This window comes from Haematobia irritans, chromosome 1, assembly GCF_050003625.1.
Source record: "Haematobia irritans isolate KBUSLIRL chromosome 1, ASM5000362v1, whole genome shotgun sequence".
Taxonomy (NCBI): Eukaryota; Metazoa; Arthropoda; class Insecta; order Diptera; family Muscidae; genus Haematobia; species Haematobia irritans.
The window spans coordinates 61,036,182-61,057,483 of NC_134397.1; the positions used below are offsets into that span (position 1 = coordinate 61,036,182).

General features: G+C 29.9%; 1 protein-coding gene across 1 annotated transcript in view; it reads right to left on the minus strand.

Annotated features, from left to right (window-relative positions):
- Positions 1–2,406: 2,406 nt before the first annotated feature.
- cpo (RNA-binding protein) overlaps positions 2,407–21,302 on the minus strand; it is a 368,767-nt gene continuing 349,871 nt past the window's right edge. Inside the window, 2 exon segments of the mRNA XM_075295151.1 lie at positions 2,407–2,539; positions 16,892–18,044. Of these exon segments, the coding sequence (XP_075151266.1) occupies positions 2,513–2,539; positions 16,892–18,044 (1,180 nt within the window). The 3' untranslated portion in view covers positions 2,407–2,512.

Consider the following 21,302-nt stretch of genomic DNA (forward strand, 5'->3'; position numbering starts at 1 on the left):
TATTATTTAAATTCCAGATTTTTTAACGATTTTTAAAAAGTGACGATTTTTCTTAAAATTTTATTGGCAGCCCTGAATGGAGTACATTCTTAAAAAATGCTCAAGTTTGAATTTTAAATTCAACGAAATAAAATTTGGGATATACTGATTCTTTAGATATTATTTTAATTAATTTATTGATTTTTCATTCGATCATTTGATATTGTCTACATAGAACTCTTGCCGAATTATATTTCTGATGGATATATTATATTTCGAAGGACAAAAATTGCTTGCTGAATTGACATTTAGTTTATTGAATTGATATTGTTAAAAATTATAATCCAATAGGAAATATATGATTTTGGGGAAAATAATTGCAATGTAGTCCACTGAAAGAAAGTTTTTATTTACTGGAATTTTTAGAAAACGAAATTTTCCTTTGACGCTGTAAAAGTTTTTTTTTTTTTAAGCAAAAGGAGGCAGCCGTTGCAATTCTTCCCATATTTGCTTTTCAAGAAAATAATTTATAATAAAGGCGATTTTCTCTGGCGTAAAATTTCGTTTCGGAGAAAAGTATTTTTCCTTTGGAGAATGCATTTTTTATATTTTTTACCTATTTGAGAATTATCGAATTTTTTAGCTAATACCTTTACTGAATTAAAAAAAAAATCAGCAATACTGTCTGCACAGACTTAAGACTGAGCTTGTTGTCTACATAGACTTGTAATACTTAAGAGGTGAAAAAACATTGGTGAATTGATTCTAGGCTTTAAAATATTTTTTATTTTAAATTTATTATAATTTAGTAGTATAATTTTCTCGCCTGAATTATGTTTTAATTGACATATACTGCTTATTGGGGCCCCCGAAAAACATTTGCTGAATTTATAGAAAAAAAAATATTTTTTAAATATTTTCATTAAAAAATATATAATTGTGGATGAGATTGAAAAAAAATAGAAAAAAAATACTTATATATCCCTTAGCTGAATTCATTATAGCTTTCGAAATAATACTAAAAAATACCTTTGTGAAAATTGCAAACAACGAACAAACAATAGATCTGTTTTTTTTTTCTTCAAATAAACTGAAATTATGAGTATGTGATGTCTATGTGTGTTTTTGTTTTTTCTTATAACAAAAGGGAGGCTTCATTTATTTTAGGAATTTATTTTCTTTGTCTGCAGCTGCTAGGGGGGTTTCCTTAAAAAATCTAATGAAATAATTTTTGTTTGGGATATTATTTCCTATCTCTCAACTGGGGTTTTATTGATGTCTTTTTGTTTTGGTAAATGAGTTATATAGTAAAATTATGTTATAATTTTCTGTTATTATAGATCATTTTTTATGTGTATGGGTACTGGTTGTAAACCATCACCATACTGAGTTTTGCTATGCTTATCAAACTCAAAATTTTCTATGCCGCTGTTGCCAAGGCTTCTTTCTTAAAGCGATCAACCCTTGTAAATGATCTAGATCGTTCGGCTAGATCATTTGCTATTAACTAGTGTAATAATCCTACGAAATGTAATAATTTTTCTTGTTTTATTAACAACAATGCCTAAAGAATGAAACATTGTTTTGTTTTGTTTTTTTTTTTTTTTGAACAAAAAAAGAAATAACCCAAACACATACATATAGAGATCTGAATAAATCGGATATCTTTCCTTTTTTCTCTGTATGTATTATTTATGTTGTTATTGTTTTGTTTTTTCTCTGCTTTGATATATGTATCTCCTAATGAGTTTATAAAAACACAACATAAGCTTATTTGCTATGATACACCTACACCTAAACATACACATACACATGTACTTATATATCGCTCGATCTCCGCTCTCTGGTATTTCATATTTGCGCGCCATTGTTTTTGTAATTTGAAGAGAATTTCTCCATTTGTTTGTTTTGTTTTTTTGGGAGTGTTTTAGGTTTTGTTTTCATTTCGCTCAATTTCCGTTATCCGGAGGGAGGATATTTTTTTGGTATGTTTTTGTTTTTGCTTTTCTTCTGTTTAACCATTGCTTACATTTAAAATTTGCCAAATAAAAATTGCTTTGCCACGTACTATGCTGCTATATGGGTGGCCGGTGGCAGAACATATGAATAGAGGCCTGTGGCTGAGGCAGGTGCGGCTCCAGCTATAAGGGTTGTAGGTATGTGGTGGGTGGCAGCTATTGTTGCGGCGGCATTATTGACATAATGATGCTGGCTAGCTGCTGTTGTATGGTGTGTTTGTTGGTGTTGATGTTGTTGGGGCTGCGATTGCTGTGACTGTTGCTGATGCAGAGCTTGACTTACAAAATGCTGATAATGTTGCTGTTGGGCAGCATTTTGTTGCAGTTGTTGCTGCTGAGCATGCTGGGAATGTTGGGAATTGACAGCAACCGCTGCCGCCGCCGCTGCTGCTGCCGCTGTTGTTGTAATGGGTCAGGTTGGTGTTGTCATTAGAAATTGCTGATGTTGTTGATGATGATGTTGGGGATGTTGTTGATGTGGCTGCATTTCACGTTCGATTTTTTTACTAAGTAAATCATGCCTTGATTCCATACCCGCTCCTCTGAAAATGTTCGGGAAATAAAAATAAATAAATTTTGTTAAAAGGGAATTTTTTTTTTTGAAATAATAAATATATCAGCTAATTTGAGATAATATTGAAACATTTCCTGTTATATTAAGAAAAAAAATTTAAAATATAAAACAAAAATTAAATGCTTAAATTAAAAATTAAAACTATAAACAATGCTATATTAAAACAAAATTAATACAGATTTATAAAATATTCTTAAATGTTAGAAAAAAAGGTTTATTGCCTTCATACAGATATTAAGCAATATAGTGCAGTGCATAAAAAAGCAACAAATACTTTTTTAAATAAAAATTAAATTTTTACAAATTATACTTTATATTTACAAATGACTTGGTATTAACTATTATGAAATTCATATGAAGAAACAAAAATGGGAAAACAATAAGTAAAGGAAAGTTTTGACTTTATATTAACCGACAACGCTGTTGAAGCCAAAAATAATAATTTAAAGCTGGTAGAGGAGCTTTTATTTTTAAGTTAAAAAAATATTTTATACACATTTGTTTTAGTTACTTATGAAATTTTAAATAATGTAAAAATTTTACTATAACTAAATTAAGACAAAAATTAAATAAAGTGTTTAACATTTTTGAGATATATTTGGGATAAGAAAAATTTCATTCCAAAAAACAAAAATATATAATTGAAGAAGATAAAAAAAAACAACTAGAGGTAAAGCAGAGATTTTTGCCGCCAAATCATATTAACCGTGCGGCAGTTCATTCATTATTTTTGGGAATCCTACAAAAATTTTTTTCTGATTTAGTTTACATTGAACTTATTTGTAGGGTCATTGAATTTTATATTCATGTTTAGTTCCTAAAATTTTTGAGATATACTTGGGATAACAAAAAATTCATTAGGCTCTTGAAAATTTAAAATAATTTTTTTTTGAAATAAAATATAATTGATAAAATAAAATTAAAATTTTCTGTGAAGAGGACAATATTGTAAAATTTTTTGGGAAAATACAGATTTGCTATTTTTTTTTGCTGTTGAAAATTTTAAATAATTTTTTTTTTTGAAATAAAATATAATTGAACAAAATATTTTGTTTGCAATAAAATTATAATTTTCTGTGAAGAGGATAATATTGGAAAATTTTTGGGAAAAGATTAACTAATTTTATAAAGATCGAAAAAATTGTGATCTTTCTCTTGTAAAGACAAATAGATGGACAGACGGACGGACAGTAGAAAAAAATATTTTTGGTCTTCAATGACGAAATTTATTGATCCAATTAATTTTTAATTGAAATTTCTTCAATCAAAGAAATAATAGTATCAATCACCAACGTCAATTAAAAAAAATAATTGATCCAATTAACAAATTTTATTGATACTATTAATTTTCGTGATTGAATGTTGTTTCAATCCAAAACAAAAAAAAAAAAAATTTGGTAAAATTAAATTTTGAATTGATATTTTTTTAGAATTCAATTAAAATTTTAATTGGGAAAATGTTGGTGATATTTTTTTTTTTTTTGTAGTCACTGAAAAACATATTGATCTAATACGATTCTATAAAATACATTTTAATAGAGAAAACATACACTAATTTCTTAAAAACAGAAATTTTAGTTAAAATAAAGTTTTTAAATAATTTCAAAATAAAAAAAAGTATTTTTAATGAATTTAGGATCATTGAAATATGTTAAAAATTTGGACCAATAAACGGGCAGAGATTGCGAATCTTTGGATTAAAAATAAAAAAATAATAGTCCTAGATTAAAAATTTTTTACCCTCCACCATAGGATGGGGGTATATGAACTTTGTCATTCCGTTTGTAACACATCGAAATATTGCTCTAAGACCCCATAAAGTATATATACATTCTGGGTCGTGGTGAAATTCTGAGTCGATCTGAGCAAGTCCGTCCGTCTGTTGAAATCACGCTAACTTCCGAACGAAACAAGCTATCGACTTGAAACTTGGCACAAGTGGTTGTTATTGATGTAGGTCAGATGGTATTGCAAATGGGCCATATCGGTCCACTTTTACGTATAGCCCCGATATAAACGCACCCCCAAATTTAGCTTGCAGACCCTCTAAGAGAAGCAAATTTCATCCGATCCGGCTGAAATTTGGTACATGGTGTTAGTATATGGTCTCTAACAACCATGCAAAAATTGGTCCTCATCGGTCCATAATTATATATAGCCCCCATATAAACCGATCCCCCGATTTGGCTTTCGGAGTCTCTAAGAGAAGCAAATTTCATCCGATCCGGCTGAAATTTGGTACATGGTGTTAGTATATGGTCTCTAACAACCATGCAAAAAGTGGTCCACATCGGTCCATAATTATATATAGCCCCCATATAAACCGATCCCTCGATTTGGCTTGCGGAGCCTCTAAGAGAAGCAAATTTCATTCGATTTGGTGTTAATATATGACCTCAAACACCCATGCAAAAATTGGTCGAAATTGGTCCATAATTATATTGCTCCCCAGATTTAAACTTCCGGAGCCCCTTGGAGAAGCAAAATTCATCCGACTCGGTTGAAATTTGGTACGTGATGTTAGTATATGGTATCCAACAATCATGCATGAATTGGTTCATATCAGTCCATAATTATATATAGCCCCCATATAAACCGATCCCCAGATTTGACCTCCGGTGCCTTTTGGAGAAGCAAAATTCATCCGATCTGGCTGAAATTTGGTACGTGGTGGTAGTATATGATATTTAACAACCATGCCAAAAGTGGTCCATATCAGTCCATAATCATATATAGCCCCCATATAAACCGATCCCGAGCTTTGGAGGAGCAAATTTCATCCGAGTCAGTTGAAATTTGGTACATTGTGCTAGTATATGGCCGTTAACAACCACGCCTAACTAGGTCCATATCGGTTTATAGTTATATATAGCCCTCAGATAAATCGATCCCCAATCACACAAAAATTGGTCCATATCAAGATCATAATTGTATATGCCCCCATATAAGCGACCCCCATATTTCAATTCTGGCTCCCTACGTACCGTGCAAAAGTCCATATCGATTCGTAATTATTTGTAGACTTACCTACACATACCTTTTGTGTCTAATATATACCAAGTATGAACTAACTCACAATTTAGAAAACGATTTAAGATACCACAACCCAAGTAATTTTAATAAAGGGTGATACGGTCAAAATTTGGTCAATATAAACTTGACGTATTTCTTTCAATTTTGCATTTAAAAAACTTGAACACCCCTCATTTTGAAGGTGTGTGTGTGGAATGTTGCTCTTATTTTGATTTTGGAATTCACTCTTCAGTTGTCAAAATGCCGTCCAAGCAAGAAGAGCAGCGTATCAAAATTTTGCTCGCGCATCGCGAAAATCCGAGCTACTCGCACGCAAAGCTGGCAAAATCGCTAAATAAAATACGACGGCCAAAGCGCGATCCCCGATGATGCTGACGAAGTTTGACTGCGTGGTAATGGACGACGAAACCTACGTCAAAGCCGACTACAAGCAGCTTCCGGGACAGGAGTTTTATACGGCAAAAGGAAGGGGAAAGGTAGCAGATATTTTCAAGCACATAAAACTGTCAAAGTTCGCAAAGAAATATCTGGTTTGGCAAGCCATCTGTACCTGTGGCTTGAAAAGCAGCATTTGCATAGCTTGCGGGACTGTCAACCAAGAAATTTACGTGAAAGAGTGTTTGAATAAACGTCTGCTGCCTTTCCTGAAAAAACCCGGTTGTTCCGTACTGTTTTGGCCGGATTTGGCATCTTGCCATTACGGTAAAAAGGCCATGGAGTGGTACTCCGCCAACAACGTGCAGGTGGTTCCCAAGGACAAGAACCCTCCCAACACGCCAGAGCTCCTCCCAATTGAGAAATACTGGGCTATTGTCAAGCGGAACCTAAAGAAGACCAAAAAAACTGCTAAGGACGAGCAGCAGTTCAAGGCAAACTGGCTTTCTGCGGTGAAGAAGGTGGACAAGGTGGTTGTACAAAATCTGATGGCAGGTGTCAAGCGTGAGGCCCGCCAATTCGGATTTGGAAAAGCGAAAGCCTAACTGAATATTTTTCCAGAATTTTATACTAATTGAACTTGAAAAAGAAATTTAATTTGATTTTTTTAATAAACGATTTCACCGATTTACACGCGTTTTCCCTTCACCAAATTTTGACCGTATCACCCTTTATATGTTATATTTAATAAAAATTTTAACTAAAAGAGAGTTCGTAAATGTTACTTTAAAATTTTGTTTGCATGAAATTGAATTAACTTTTGTGTCTCTCCGTAAAATTTTGTTTTAAAATTTTAATTTCATTAAAAAGTTAGGACATAGATCCTTAAAATTTGCATCTCTAAATTTAAATCGTATGTTTTTGAAGTATGACAGAATGTCCTTAAATTTAAAGAAAAATATTTAATTAAATGAGATATTGAATCTTTGGATTGAAAACAAATAATTTTCAAATATAGACTTAGACTTGGATAATTTTTTTTTTAATTGAATAAACGCTTTTTACTTTAAATATCTGTTGTAATTTTGAACCGATATTTATTTGTACATGAATAGAATTTGTTGGCTCTTAAATATTTAAAATCTATATTATTCATTTTACAAATTACTATACATCCCCAAGAAGGTTTTACGTTACTACTATATTTCCACTTTAATAATTTACTTGATAGTTTAACTTTTAGCAAAAGTCAAATTGTTATGCGATTAGTTGTAGTTTATGGCAAAACGTATTATACGCGTTCTGTGTTAAATACAATTTTTGGGGTCTGGTGATTTTAAAATAGCGTTATTTCTAGAGGGTTTATTTTTTCATTCATTCATGGCTCGTATTAAAAGGAAAAATTCGAAAAATAAAACCTGCAATACACCAGTAGTAAAACTCTTCATGTTTAACGATAAACATTAAGTGTTACTAACAGCACAAGCAATAGTAATAGCAAAAGAAAAAAAAAATGGCTATAACCTAAGTATTCAGCAGATGTCTAACAACATAATGCATTTTTTATAAGCCATAGTAGTTTACCCCATAGCTTCATTGGTGTTTTCTTTCGTCTTAATCTTTGGATGGTTATTTCAGGGTGTTATGACGACTATCTCTCCAACCTAGGACTAAGCTCCTGGTGTTAGTAATTCCTACGTCTTTCTTTGGTCTTCAGTTTACCATATTACAAAAAAAAGAAAAACTAAATTTATTTTACTTGCAAGTGTTGGCTTGCTTCTCGTTTAAAAAGAGGATTCTTTGGTCTCATCTTCTTCTTAAGACCATCACGAACAATTTTTCTTTTGCATTTTACATTTACCGGTATTTTAGTGTCTCGTAACATATCTAGAGAAGAATTTAAGTTTGTTTTTCTAGTAAAATATCATTTATCTTTTTACGTTCGTAACGTAACGATAAGGTTAAATGGCAAAGGTATGTACATTTACATTCAAAGGGCGGAGTGGTAGGTGAATGAAAACAAAAAAAAAAAAATTATTTTCATATTCTCGTATTCCTTAGGAATTTATGAAAATGTTATAAGAATTTATAGAAATGTGCTAATAAGATGGAAATTTTAATACCATCTGTTTAAATGATTTATTTTAACATTCTTGCGATGGTGGAAATTTTTTCTTAAAACTATTTCCATTTGTTTTGGTATTTCATTGTGGACATATACAATTGCTCTTCTCAGCTTTTAGATGACGGTTCTCTCGACATAATGATTGCTCTTCTCTTGTATTGTGGAGCTACATTCAGTGATGCCAATTTAGCTACTTTAAGCTAGATATAGCTATTTTAACTAGAAATCTAGCCATATTTGTTTTCAGTTCTGCTGTTTTTATTCGAATGGCATTTCAAAGGGGCCAGACCTTATAGAAACTGAAGTCAACATTTGATCCTTCAGGGCAGCATTTTTTACCCGATAGAATGGAAATTCGGCACGCATTGTCAGAATTCCATCTCTAGGTACCACACAAAAAAATAGTCCATGTGCTTAATAATTGTATATAGCCCCAATACAAACCAGTCTCCTAATTTGACTTCTTGAGCCCATATTCCGCAGAAGGGGTAAAATATAAATATTCTCCAAGAGTTATAGCCTGTTTCTGTATGTCGAACGAACTCTCAGAAACAGACTATTAAAACCTCTCATTTTATTAGCTGAAGTCTCTAGAGCCATTGTCTTTGCCATGTTTAATGTAAAAGTTAAACGAATACATAGCCAAGGGAATATCAATCTTGACCGTAAATCAGAGATTTTTTTTACTGTACTTTAAACAAAAATCGTACAAAGGGTTGGTCCACCTCCGCGACCAAATATCGAAAAATAAAGTAGCGGGTTTTTGTCTAGACATCATCCCTAACCTCCTTGGAAATTTCACCCAAATCGGAGAACTTTGGCCCAATTATAAGTCGGGCAACCAGATATCGAAAAATGGTGTACCCTATTTTCACCACATTATTACCCTCTACGTTCTCCGAACATTTTCCATGTGAAAAAATAAAATTATTTTATAACAAAAGCAACTGCGATGAATTCAAAATATAAAATTTTTTAATGTGCGCTGTATGTAAAAAAAGATTTTCCGCTTTTCCCTTGAAACTTTTCTTGACTCTTCTATTTCTATAAACCTCACAGAGCCCGAAACCCCGCCAACGAATGCAAAACCGTGGAAATCGGTTCGTGCGTTCCGGAGTTGCATCAGAGATGGCGCTGTATATAAAAAAGATTTTCCAGCTTTTCCGTTGAAACTTTTCTTAAATTTTCTTTGCTATAAACCTTACGGAGCCCGAAGGGAATTGTTTCGTGCGTTCTGGAGTTATTGCGTCAGGAAGGAAAAACCGACTTATTTTTATATATTAGATTACCTATAGTTTTTTTTTTCATAAAAAAAATGGCAAAAATGTATTGGAGATTTTTTGAGGATTTTTAATTTAAATTGGGGATTTTTGAAGACGAAAACATCATAATTTGGGGACAAGAGCCAGAAAAATACAGACAACACTGGATACATTGAATTTTTGTTGCAATTGTGTGATATACAAACAAAATCTATTATCGTACAAATAAATTTCAATTTTAAAATATAAATTATAATTGAAGCAAAATATTTCTTTTTAATTTCGACAAAAACAAAATCCTCAAAATTAGTCTTAACCCATATTTGAAGATTTTTTTGTAATCAAATATTCAGAATCTCAGTTAATTTTTTTAGATTATTTCATACGACAATAATGAAGAGACGTAAAATTCATAGATTTGTGTTCCAAATTCTATAAAATAAAATTGTAGACAAAAATTATAAAATTTTTTTCTATTAAAATATCTTAATTTTAATGAAACTTATCCCTAATATTGTGTAAACTTTTCGTGCAGAAAAATTTTTTTCAGTCTAAAAGACTTTTCGCGAAATACTTTGTTTTTATCTTTAAATCTGTTTAATATACAATTATTTATTACATACTATATATATCGTAGCTCAATTGCAAGCAACCATGAGAATATAACATTAAATTACTCTTTCCATCAGTTTGTTTAGACCAAACAAAAAACAAAACCCAGAGAAAAACTAAAAGTTTTATTTTCATTTTTTATTCCTTCAACTACACAACTACAGCAATAAACCAATGTGCGTGTAACACGCATACGAATTGGATACTTTATTTACAACATCATTCCGTGTATGCGTTCATTCTTTCTTTATAGTAAGTGGCTCGTGCTAAATTGCAGACATGATACACAGAGTTAGAAGAACTTTTTGGTTGGGTTTGGTTGGAAGAGAGAACGAAGAGAAACTCGGTTACCCTTAGCAAAGGAGTAGTAAGAACAATTCCAGTTGCAGCAATGAGAAGAGACAGAGAGCATGTTAGACATTTGGATTTGGGAGTTCAAAGGCCTTGCTAATGAAATTTTATTTTCGTATATATGTCGCTAAACCTTTATATTAACTTCAAACAAATGAAATATTGTAAGTTGTAAATTTAATGAAATCAATCAAACAATGTATATATTTGCAAAATTGTTAAAATGAAAATAATGTTAAATAAAGAAATTACTACTTACTACTATTTTTAACATTGGGTGAAATAGGGGGAAAGAGATGAAAGAGATCAAGAATTTTAACTCAAAACTACTGATTTTATATGTCATAGAAGAGAGAGAGAGGGAGAGAAAAAGAGCAGTTCCCTTACAGGCCATGCAATCATGAAGCATGATTTTAGAAACTTTATGGGGGGCTGGTAATATCAGTTTTTTTTTTTGGATTTGGGAGCTCAAAGCTGTTGCCAATGAAATTTTATCTTCATAATTTTTTAACATAGGACGAAATAGGGGGGCATGATGGAAGATATCCTAAGAGAATTATAGATCAAAAACTTTGGCTTTATATGTAACAGAAGAGGGAGAGAGAGAGTGAAAGAGCAGTTGCCTTGAAGGTCATATAATCATGAAGCCAGATTTTAAAGGGAGGGGGTCTGTTATTATAATTTTTTTAAGATTTGGTAGCTCAAAGTTCTTGCCAATGAAATTTTATCTTCGTTACTACTTACTATTATTTTTACCATTGGGTGAAATAGGGGGGAAGGGATGAAAGAGATCAAGAATTTTAACTCAAAACAACCTGATTTTATATGTCATAGAAGAGAGAGAGAGAAAGAAAGAGAAGTTCCTTTACAGGCCATGCAATCATGAAGCATGATTTTAGAATCTTTATGGGGGGCTGGTAATATCAGTTTTTTTTTTTGGATTTGAGAGCTCAAAGCTGTTGCCAATGAAATTTTATCTTCATAATTTTTTAACATAGGACGAAATAGGGGCCACGATGGAAGAGATCAAGAATAATAGATCAAAAACTTTGCCTTTATATGTAACAGAAGAGGGAGAGAGAGAGTGAAAGAGCAGTTGCCTTGAAGGTCATCAGCGTTGCCACTACACAATTTTATTTTGGACCAAAATTTTTCCAAACCAAAATTCCCTCCAGCGGACCAAATTTCCAACTTCTAGGAAAAAATGCTTTAAAAAGTCTTTTATTGTTGCACATAGTGATTTTATTAAAAAAGTAAAGTAAATAAGAAAAAACTGATATAATTTAGCGGTTGACATCAAAACGTCGACTTTTCAACATTTTTTAAATTTGAAAAAAATTGACTGTTTGAAATGGTCGAATTTTAAAGTCAATTTTGGTTGACATCAATGCGAAATATTCGATTTTCTGTGATTGAAATGATATCTAATCCCACACTGAAAAAAAGCAAAGATTTTGATTGTGGTATATTGATTCCAATCCAAAGAAGCAGAGACTAGACGTGAGGAGAAATTTACGTCACAATTCTTTTTTAAATTTGTGTTTTGCGTACTTGATTCTAGGAAACAAATTCTAATGTATTAATTTGTTTTTCTTCATGTTCCATCAAAGTCCATTGGAAACGTCTGAACGACTACTTAAATTTCCAAATTCAGACTCGACTACAACTGAAAATTATTATATGTTTCAAGTAAAAAACGACTTTAAAATAAAGTTTTAAAAAATATCTCCTATTTTTAAACGCTTTTTAGTTTTATAGTCGAGATGCAAAAAGTCAACACTATTAAAGACGATTTCATTAATTTTGAAATTATTTTCAGAAGTATTAAGGTCATTTTGACTTTAGTACAACGAAATTTTCTTTCATTTTGGGATACCCAATTTAAGTCGAGTCACTTAACTATAAGGACAAACCGACTTCATTGAGAAGTTTATAGTCGTTTGGGCAAGGGAAAAAATGTTATTTTAGAGAAATACGTCTTCTATGCTAAGCAAAATTCGCATTCGTATTTTAAGCACATGAAATCTTTGGCCTCACGTCAATATTTTTTTCACTGCACATATACTATGTGATAGAAATTTTAAATTCTAGGAAAAATTATAAATTTGGCCAAATTTATGAAAATGGACCAAAATGGACCAAATTTCATTTGGTCCGACCATCGGACCAAATTTAAAAATTAGAAATCTTTTGGACCAATTTTGGTCCGATCGGACCAAAACGGCAACGCTGAAGGTCATATAATCTTGAAGCCAGATTTTAAAGGGAGGGGGCTGTTATTATAATTTTTTTTAAGATTTGGTAGCTCAAAGTTCTTGCCAATGAAATTTTATCTTCATAATTTTTAATATAGGGCGAAATTTCCCATGGTGAAATATATCAAGAATTATAGAAAAAAAAATCTGGCTTTATATGTAGCAGAAGAGAGAGAGAGAGAGATAGAAAGAGCAGTTACTTTGTAGGTTATACAATTTTATAATATAATGAAACACGATTTAAGAAATCCTATTGGGGTAGGGGACCTATCAATATTATTTTTTTTTGGAAATGCTATGCCATAAATAACTTCACTTCAAAAGCATTGACTTGTACTCTTAGGCCTTTTATTATACATAACTTGCAAAAAAACACACAACCCATTTTTTCTACTGGGAATACAACTAAATTATAAGGGGTAGTAGCATGGCTTTATAATAACAATGGAACTGGCAAAAACCCTGACAGAAAAAATATTGTATGCCAGTATAGTAGTAAAAATGAAATCATGTAGTCACGACAAATTGTTACGAAATTGCTAAGTATGAAGAGCGAATAGCAAAATCATGTATTATTTGGTATTGTGGTGTTTTTTATATTTTTCTTTGATATAGTAGTAGGTGGTGAACCATTCTATATTTGTATAACAGGGTGTAAAGTACAATTTTTATTTTCTTAAATCATTAGCGTTAGTTGGAGGGATAAGTCTTAGAAAATGCCCTAAATTTAAATTTTAGAGAATTAGGAGTCGCAAAAAAAAGAATAGAAAATCAATAAAAAACGAAAATATTTTTAAAAATTTCATCCATTTGACTTTTTCACTTGCATGGAAGTTCATTTGAGAAAATTTTGCAAATTACAAGAATTATATTTTTTGTTGAACTTAAATGGAAAAAATTCGATTTTTTTCAGGAAATATGTTTCATAAAATCCGCGTATATAATATCAAGTAACACGCTACAACACGGGATTTTTCAAAGGAAACTGTTATATTTTATCCATGCCGGTTGGCATTTAAGATTCGGCCGTCTATATGTCTTAAGAATTTAACAATTATTTTACTTGCATTTTATCGAACACCGCTCCTTGAAATTGGTAGCTCAGCGAAAAATTTGGTTAACCCTCTATATAAAAAAAAAAAATTGCATACTTTCAGGCGATAAATTTCTACGCTGGAAAAGTCCAAAAAAAACAAATAATTATAAAGTGGCATAACATGAAAAAAAGTGACACAAAAATGAAAAATTAAAGCGAAAGATGGCACAAATTCAGAGTGGCAAAAAATCTACTATTCTTTCCTGATTAAAAACTGTCCACCATATTTAACATTTCCAAATTTTCGTTATATCCTATGATGCTTATAAAATAATGGGTTTGTTTGTCATGTACTCCTTCTTCCCCATCGCCCCTTAATAATAGGAGTATGCATTGTATACATCGAGTGTTTTTCTATGTATGTGCGTATTTTGTATTACTGGTATTATTCTATACCACAGAGAGTACATCGAAACCCCAAAAACAAAACATTAAATATTTATAAAAGTAAATTATAGCCATAGGGAATTTAAAAAGTTTTGTTATTTGATACCACACCAGAAACATTAACCTTTTTTTTGGTATGCTTCTGTATTTTTTTTGTATTTTATTTTCGCATTGTTTTTAATTTCCAATAGTAATTTTATTATTTAATTCAATTGTGGCAACTGTTGAGTTGGTGTTGTTTATCACGTTGTTTTTTTGTTGATTTGGAGAAATGTTTAATTGAATTTCATTGCTTTGGGGAAAACAAGGAAAATACAACAAATGGGTGATGAGATTTACTCTATCAGTTTGGGAAATTCTCTAGAAAATTAAAAGGAATGAATAGAAGCAAAAAGAAATGTTTTTTGAGGGATGGAAGACTTGAAAATTGACTTGAAAAATTTATGAAGAAATTATGCTCAAGAATAATTAATTTAATATCGTAAAAATGATATTAAAACAAGTATATACGGCCGTAAGTTCGGCCAGGCCAAATCTTATGTACCCTCCACCATGGATTGCGTAGAAACTTCTACACGGACGAAAAAGACTGTTTTTCATATGTTTGGGTGTAAAAAATATATGTTTGGAACTCCAAATTTTTAACACAATATTTTTAAAAGCTTGTATTAACATGTTTGGGATATATATGTTAATATGTTAGAACATATTATGTTTGGGTCATAAAATATTTGTAAATATAACATGCTTAGATACAAACATATATTAATTTGGAAATAGCCTATAAACATATATGTGTTTAGAAAGAGAGACATAGAGAGTATGCTGCAAGTAAAATAATGAAAGTAACTAATTGGCGCCTTAAAAATATATCCACACACAGAAAATTTCATTAAAATTTTTTACTACCAGTTATGCTCTAAGGTGAAACATAATATGTTTGAACAATATAAACAATATTTTGTTTGGACCAATTCTGAAACTATATATACGCTTGAAGCAAAATGTGTTTGGAGTATTGTTACCGAAGCGATTTTTTTGAGGGTGTTCTAAAGACTGTCATCCACAATCGAATTACCTGGGTTGCGGTAACACTTGCCGATGCCAAGGTATCTTAAAACTTCTTAACACCGTCTTCTGAATTATAAGTTAGTCCTTACGGCCTAACTTACTTACCGATAAAATACGTATATAATTCAGTTTGACAAAATTTACTACAGAAATAAAATGTTCACAAAATTTTCTATAGAAATAAAATTTTCACAAAATTTTCTATAGCAATTAAATTTTGACAAAATTTTCTATAAAAATTAAATTTTGATAAAATTTTCTATAGAAATAAAATTTTTATAAAATTTTCTACAGAAATAAAATTTTGACAAAATTTTCTATAGAAATAAAATTTTCACAAAATTTTCTATAGAAATAAAATTTTCACAAAATTTTCTATAGAAATAAAAATTTCTATAGAAATAAAATTTTGACAAAATTTTCTATAGAAATTAAATTTTGATAAAATTTCTATAGAAATAAAATTTTGACAAAATTTTCTATAGAAATAAAATTTTGACAAAATTTTCTATAGAAATAAAATTTTAACAAAATTTTCTATAGAAATAAAATTTTGACAAAATTGTCTATAGAAATAAAATTTTAACAAAATTTTCTATAGAAAAACAATTTTGACAAAAACTTCTATAGAAATAAAATTTTGACAAAAGTTTCGATAGTAATAAAATTTTTGATAAAATTTTTATAGAAATAAAATTATTGATAAAATTTTCTATAGAAATAAAATTTTGATAAAATTTTCTATAGAAATAAAATTTTGACAAAATTTTCTATGGAAATAAAATTTTCACAAAATTTTTTTATAGAAATAAAATTTTCACAAAATTTTCTATAGAAATAAAATTTTGGTAGATTATTTTTGGCGATATGTACCAATTTTTGTGTGATTGACGGTCGGCTATATATGACTATAGATCAATATTGACCAATGTTTGCATGGCTGTTATCGGCCATATACTAGCGCAATATACTAAATTTATTTTTTTTTTTAATTTCATGTTATTGTTATTTATTTTCCATAGACTTTACATAAAAAATACGTATTAAGTCAATAAATATTATTTTTTTATTCAGCTGAGTAAGATAATACTTCCGGCATTTTTTAGCTTTAGCGAAAAATAAAAACAAAATTGATGCAAATATTTTTACATGCAGCTATTTTATAAAAAATTATATTCAGCAAATAAAAAAGTAGCTGAATAAGAAAAAGTAATACTCAAAAACGATATTTAACTAAAATATATGCTCTCTAAAGATAAGAGGTAATATTCAGCTAACGGATATGATATAAAGCTAACGAGGTAATTCGCTGGATATGTAAAATATAGTTCCCAAAAATAATGGAATTTTGAATATAAAAGATTATATTTAAATAATAAGCAAAAGAGTGGAAGTGATTTTAGCCTCCATTATATTTAAATATTAAATTTAATATTTTTAATACTATGTAGCAATAAAAAATCATATTTAACCAATATATTAACAGCTGAATAGGACAAATAATAGGCAAAAGAAATAGGATTTCTTAAGATATACATTTATATTCAGCTATTAAATGTGATATTCAGCAAATTAATTATAAAGGTGAATAGAGACAATTAAGGTATTTAAAACTTTTAATAAAAAAAATACTATTAAGCAAATAATCCAGTGCAAATATACCAAATATCTACTATAGACTAAATTTATTTTTTTTTCTCAATTTGTTGTTCTTTCTTTTTCTAGAGAAAAAGTATAAAGAAACAATACATACGTCTCTAAAAAGATGATTTTGGTGCTGTATTGGATGAAGTTGGTGCTGTAGTGAATTTACAACAACAGTAGTAGGCTGTGGTTGCATTGGTGTGGTTGGTGGTGGTTGTGGTAGTGGTGGTAGTAGTGGTGCACTTGAACGATTACTATTAACAATTGCATTAGTTGCAGTATTATTATTATTGTTATTATTGGAATTGTTGTTGTTGTTGTTGCCATTGGAGCTATGAAGATTAGCAAATGGGCTAGGTGAACCCATAGCAGCTGCCATTGAGACGGCTGTCATGCCCAGAGGAGTTGCTGAATGTGGTGCCGACATAGCTGTAACACAATTTAAAAATTGCTGGTGTTGAGCAGCTGCTTGCCCAACGGCAGCAGCCGGTGTAGGTGGTGGTAACATTATCTGATGATGATGGTGATGTGGAGGAGCTGCTGTGAATCCATTTGGATTGGGATAACTATTCAATATCAACAATTGTGGCCCTGCACCATTCGTAGCAGGCGATGTAAGCATAGCCGAGCTTGGGGGATTTATCAAAGTCATGGTGCATGGGGGAGCCTGTGTTGGTGGAGGGGCACTCTGAATATTGGCCGTCACATTATTTAAAATTTTATTGGCATGACTTGCTGCCGTTCCATTAGCCATCTGTTGGGCCATAGAGCCATCATTAATCATTTTACTTTTGGCAAATTCAATGCGTATGGAACCACGGTCTGATGAGAGCAAATATTTGCCCTGCAACTGTTGCATGGCTGTGGCGGCACTGGAGGCATCTTTAAACTCAATAAATGCCACTGGATGATTTGCATTGGACAATGATGAGGAGGATGATGATGGGGATGCTGCCGAAGCCATTGGTGATGATGATGGTGATGCCATTGCCACATTTCCTGTTGGCCCATTATGGAAATACTGTTGCTGCTGTTGTTGTCCATTAAATGCTGCCGTATTTAAAGAATTTGTGCTACAACTTGTTGATGGTGATGCTGAATTGCCATTGTTATGGCTATTGTTGTTGTTGTTTGTTGTTGTATTATTACAATTTGTATTGGTGATAGAAGTAGTAGAAGTGGTGGTGGTGGTAGTAGTAGTAGAAGAAGTGATATTGTGCGTACCTTTTGTGTGCATTCGTAGGCGACAAAAGCCAGGCATACTGTGCATATATTTTTTTTAGGTATATTTGTTATTTTTGTTTTTTGTTTAATATTTATATAAATATTTATAAATAAAAAATAAATAAGTGATTTTGTTTAATGGGTGATTGTATGATTTTTGATTTTCATAGGTTGACAATTTAACGTGTATTTTTATATTATAAAAAAAAATTAAAAGTATTTGTAAAGTATTGCATAGTGTTGGTGTGGTGTATGTGTATGTGTATGAAGAAGATAAAAACAAATTTATGGAAAAAAATGTGGATTAAATGGAAACAATTAATTGCAACGACCCTAGGGAAATATTAACACTGGAGTGAAATAATAAGGAATATCATTTTTTTTAAATTATTTATCGTTAACCGAACTGCATTTCAACTGACTAATAGAAAAAATTGCGTTCCACAATCGTGAACGGACGGTGACAAAATGAAACGGAAACGTTCACAAAAAATCAAAACGAAATGTTCACGTTTTCGTCCACGGGCGTTCACGATTTCATGAACTGCATTCTTTTTTCGTTTGCCGTGAAAAGTCCTAAAATAATCGCTAGACGTTGTTATGACAACTCCTCCGGGGGGTGTAATGTGTTAAGGCGACTGTTAAATGGTATGGTGCAGACAACACAGGTTCGAGTCACGGTAGCGGAAATCATTTTTTATTTTGTTTATAAATTCGTAACCACTGCGTTTTCATGTCATAAACGTTGGTTGTTGTTTTGACAATGCATGGTGTCATTTTTACGTTGTCAAGTTGATCCAGTCCGTTCTCAGTTTGACAACACATTTGTGTTGATTCACTTTTATGAATGGATCGTTTTGACCACGCCGTTCATGATTTTTTCTATGGAGGTATCAAAATGAGCCCAAAACCCCAAATTAAACAGGGACACAAACGTGGCACGGCGTTTCATAAAGAATATTAGCCCATGAAAATGAGCCCCAATAAAATGTAACTGAAGCATGAAAATTGACCCAAAAATAAAATTGGGTCTCATTTTCACTTTTGATTTAAAAGAAATGAACCCTAACTTATGAAATTAATCTTAACTGATGGCAAAAAATATAAGGTATTAAGACAAAATTATATATATGTTGCTGAGTAGTGATCTCTTGAAAATCGCATTAGTACCCCGGCATGTCGGCCACGTCAAAGGCAAATTTGATGCCTTGCAATGCTATTCGGAAAAAAAATTGTGTATAGTGGCCACTATTGTTTTAATCGCAGCATGCAAAAACTAGGTCCCAATTGAGAATGAAGCACAATCCCAAACAGGAAATTGCGATCCATTTTCATTTGAAATATTCTGGATTATTTTCATAATGCGTATAATTTTTTTAAAGTCCTATTTCATTTAGGTTTTGGGGTTAATCTCACGGTTGCCACTTGAGACAAAAATAATCTAACAAAATTTGGAGAAAACTTTACCAAAAACTACCAAACAAAAAAATATTATTTTCCTAAAATTTATTTCTTCAGACAGGTTTGTCAAAATTTTATTTCTGTAGAAAAAAAAATCTATAGAAAATTTTGTCTATTTTTTTTATGGAAACTTTTCTTAAACTTTAATTCTAATTTTGCCAAAATTTTATTTCTATAGAAAATTTTGCCAAAATATTATTTCCATAGAAAATTTTGTCAAAATTTTATTTCTATAGAAAATTTTGTCAAAATATTATTTCTATAGAAAATTTTATCAAAATTTTTTTTTAATAGAAAACTTGGTCAAAATTTTATTCCTATAGAAAATTTTGTCAACATTTTATTTCTATAGAAAATTTTATTTCTATTGGAAATTTTGTAAAAATTTTATTTCCATAGAAAATTTTTTCAAAATTTTATTTCTATAGAAAATTTTTTCAAAATTTTTTCAATAGAAAACTTGGTTAAAATTTTATTTCTATAGAAAATTTTGTCAAAATTTTATTTTTATAGAAAATTTTGTCAAAAAAAAAATTATTTCTATAGAAAATTTTCCTAAAATGATATTTCTATAGAAAATTTTGTAAAAAATTAAAAATTTTTCTAAAATTAAATTTCTACAGAAAATTTTGTTAAAATTTTATTTCTATTAAAAATTTTGTAAAAATTTTATTTCCATAGAAGATTTTGTAAAAATTTTATTTCTATAGAAAATTTTCCTAAAATTATATTTCTATAGAAAATCTTGTCAAAATTTTATTTTCATAGAAAATTTTGTCACAAAAATTATTTCTATAGAAAATTTTCCTAAAATTATATTTCTATAGAAAATTTTGTAAAAAATTAAAAATTTTTCTAAAATTAAATTTCTATAGAAAATTTTGTCAAAATTTTATTTCTAAAGAAAATTTTGTCAAAATTTTATTTTCATAGAAAATTTTGTCAAAATTTTATTTCTATAGAAAATTTTGTCACAATTTTATTTCTATATACAATTTGTCAAAATTTTATTTCTATAGACAATTTTATCAACAATTTTTTCTCTAGAAAACTTGGTCAAAATTTTATTTCTATAGAAAATTTTGTCAAATTTTATTTCTATTGAAAATTTTGTAAAAATTATATTTCCATAGAAGATTTTGTAAAAATTTTATTTCTATAGAAAATTTTCCTAAAATTATATTTCTATAGAAAATTTTGTCAAAATTTTATTTCTATAGAAAATTTTATCAAAAATTTTTTTCAATAGAAAACTTGGTCAAAATTTTATTTCTATAGAAAATTTTGCCAAATTTTATTTCTATAGAAAATTTTGTCAAAAAAAAAATTATTTCTATAGAAAATCTTCCTAATATTATATTTCTATAGAAAATTTTGTCAAAATTTTATTTGTATAGAAAATTTTGTCAAAATTTTATTTGTATAGAAAATTTTGTCAAAATTTTATTTCTATAGAAAACTTGGTCAAAATTTTATTTCTATAGAAAATTTTGTCAAAATTTTATTTCTATTGAAAATTTTGTAAAAAATGTATTTCCATAGAAAATTTTAAATGTAATAAATTTGATCTGTTAGTAATCGTGTCTCCATTATATTCTGAATCACCTTTTGCATCGATTTATCCCTGGGTGTCAGTTTCACCATCCGACTGTAATTTCAGTTGTTAAACATAATGTTCTCTTATCTGCAAGCCCATCTTCGTATAACACACTAGATGTATTGTTAATAATGTCCATTTTATATAAACCGATCAAGTAGTCGATCAACATCTGTCTGTCAGCCCAACCACATGGGGATCTCTATGATGAACCCACGGATCATATCATCGTGAAAAA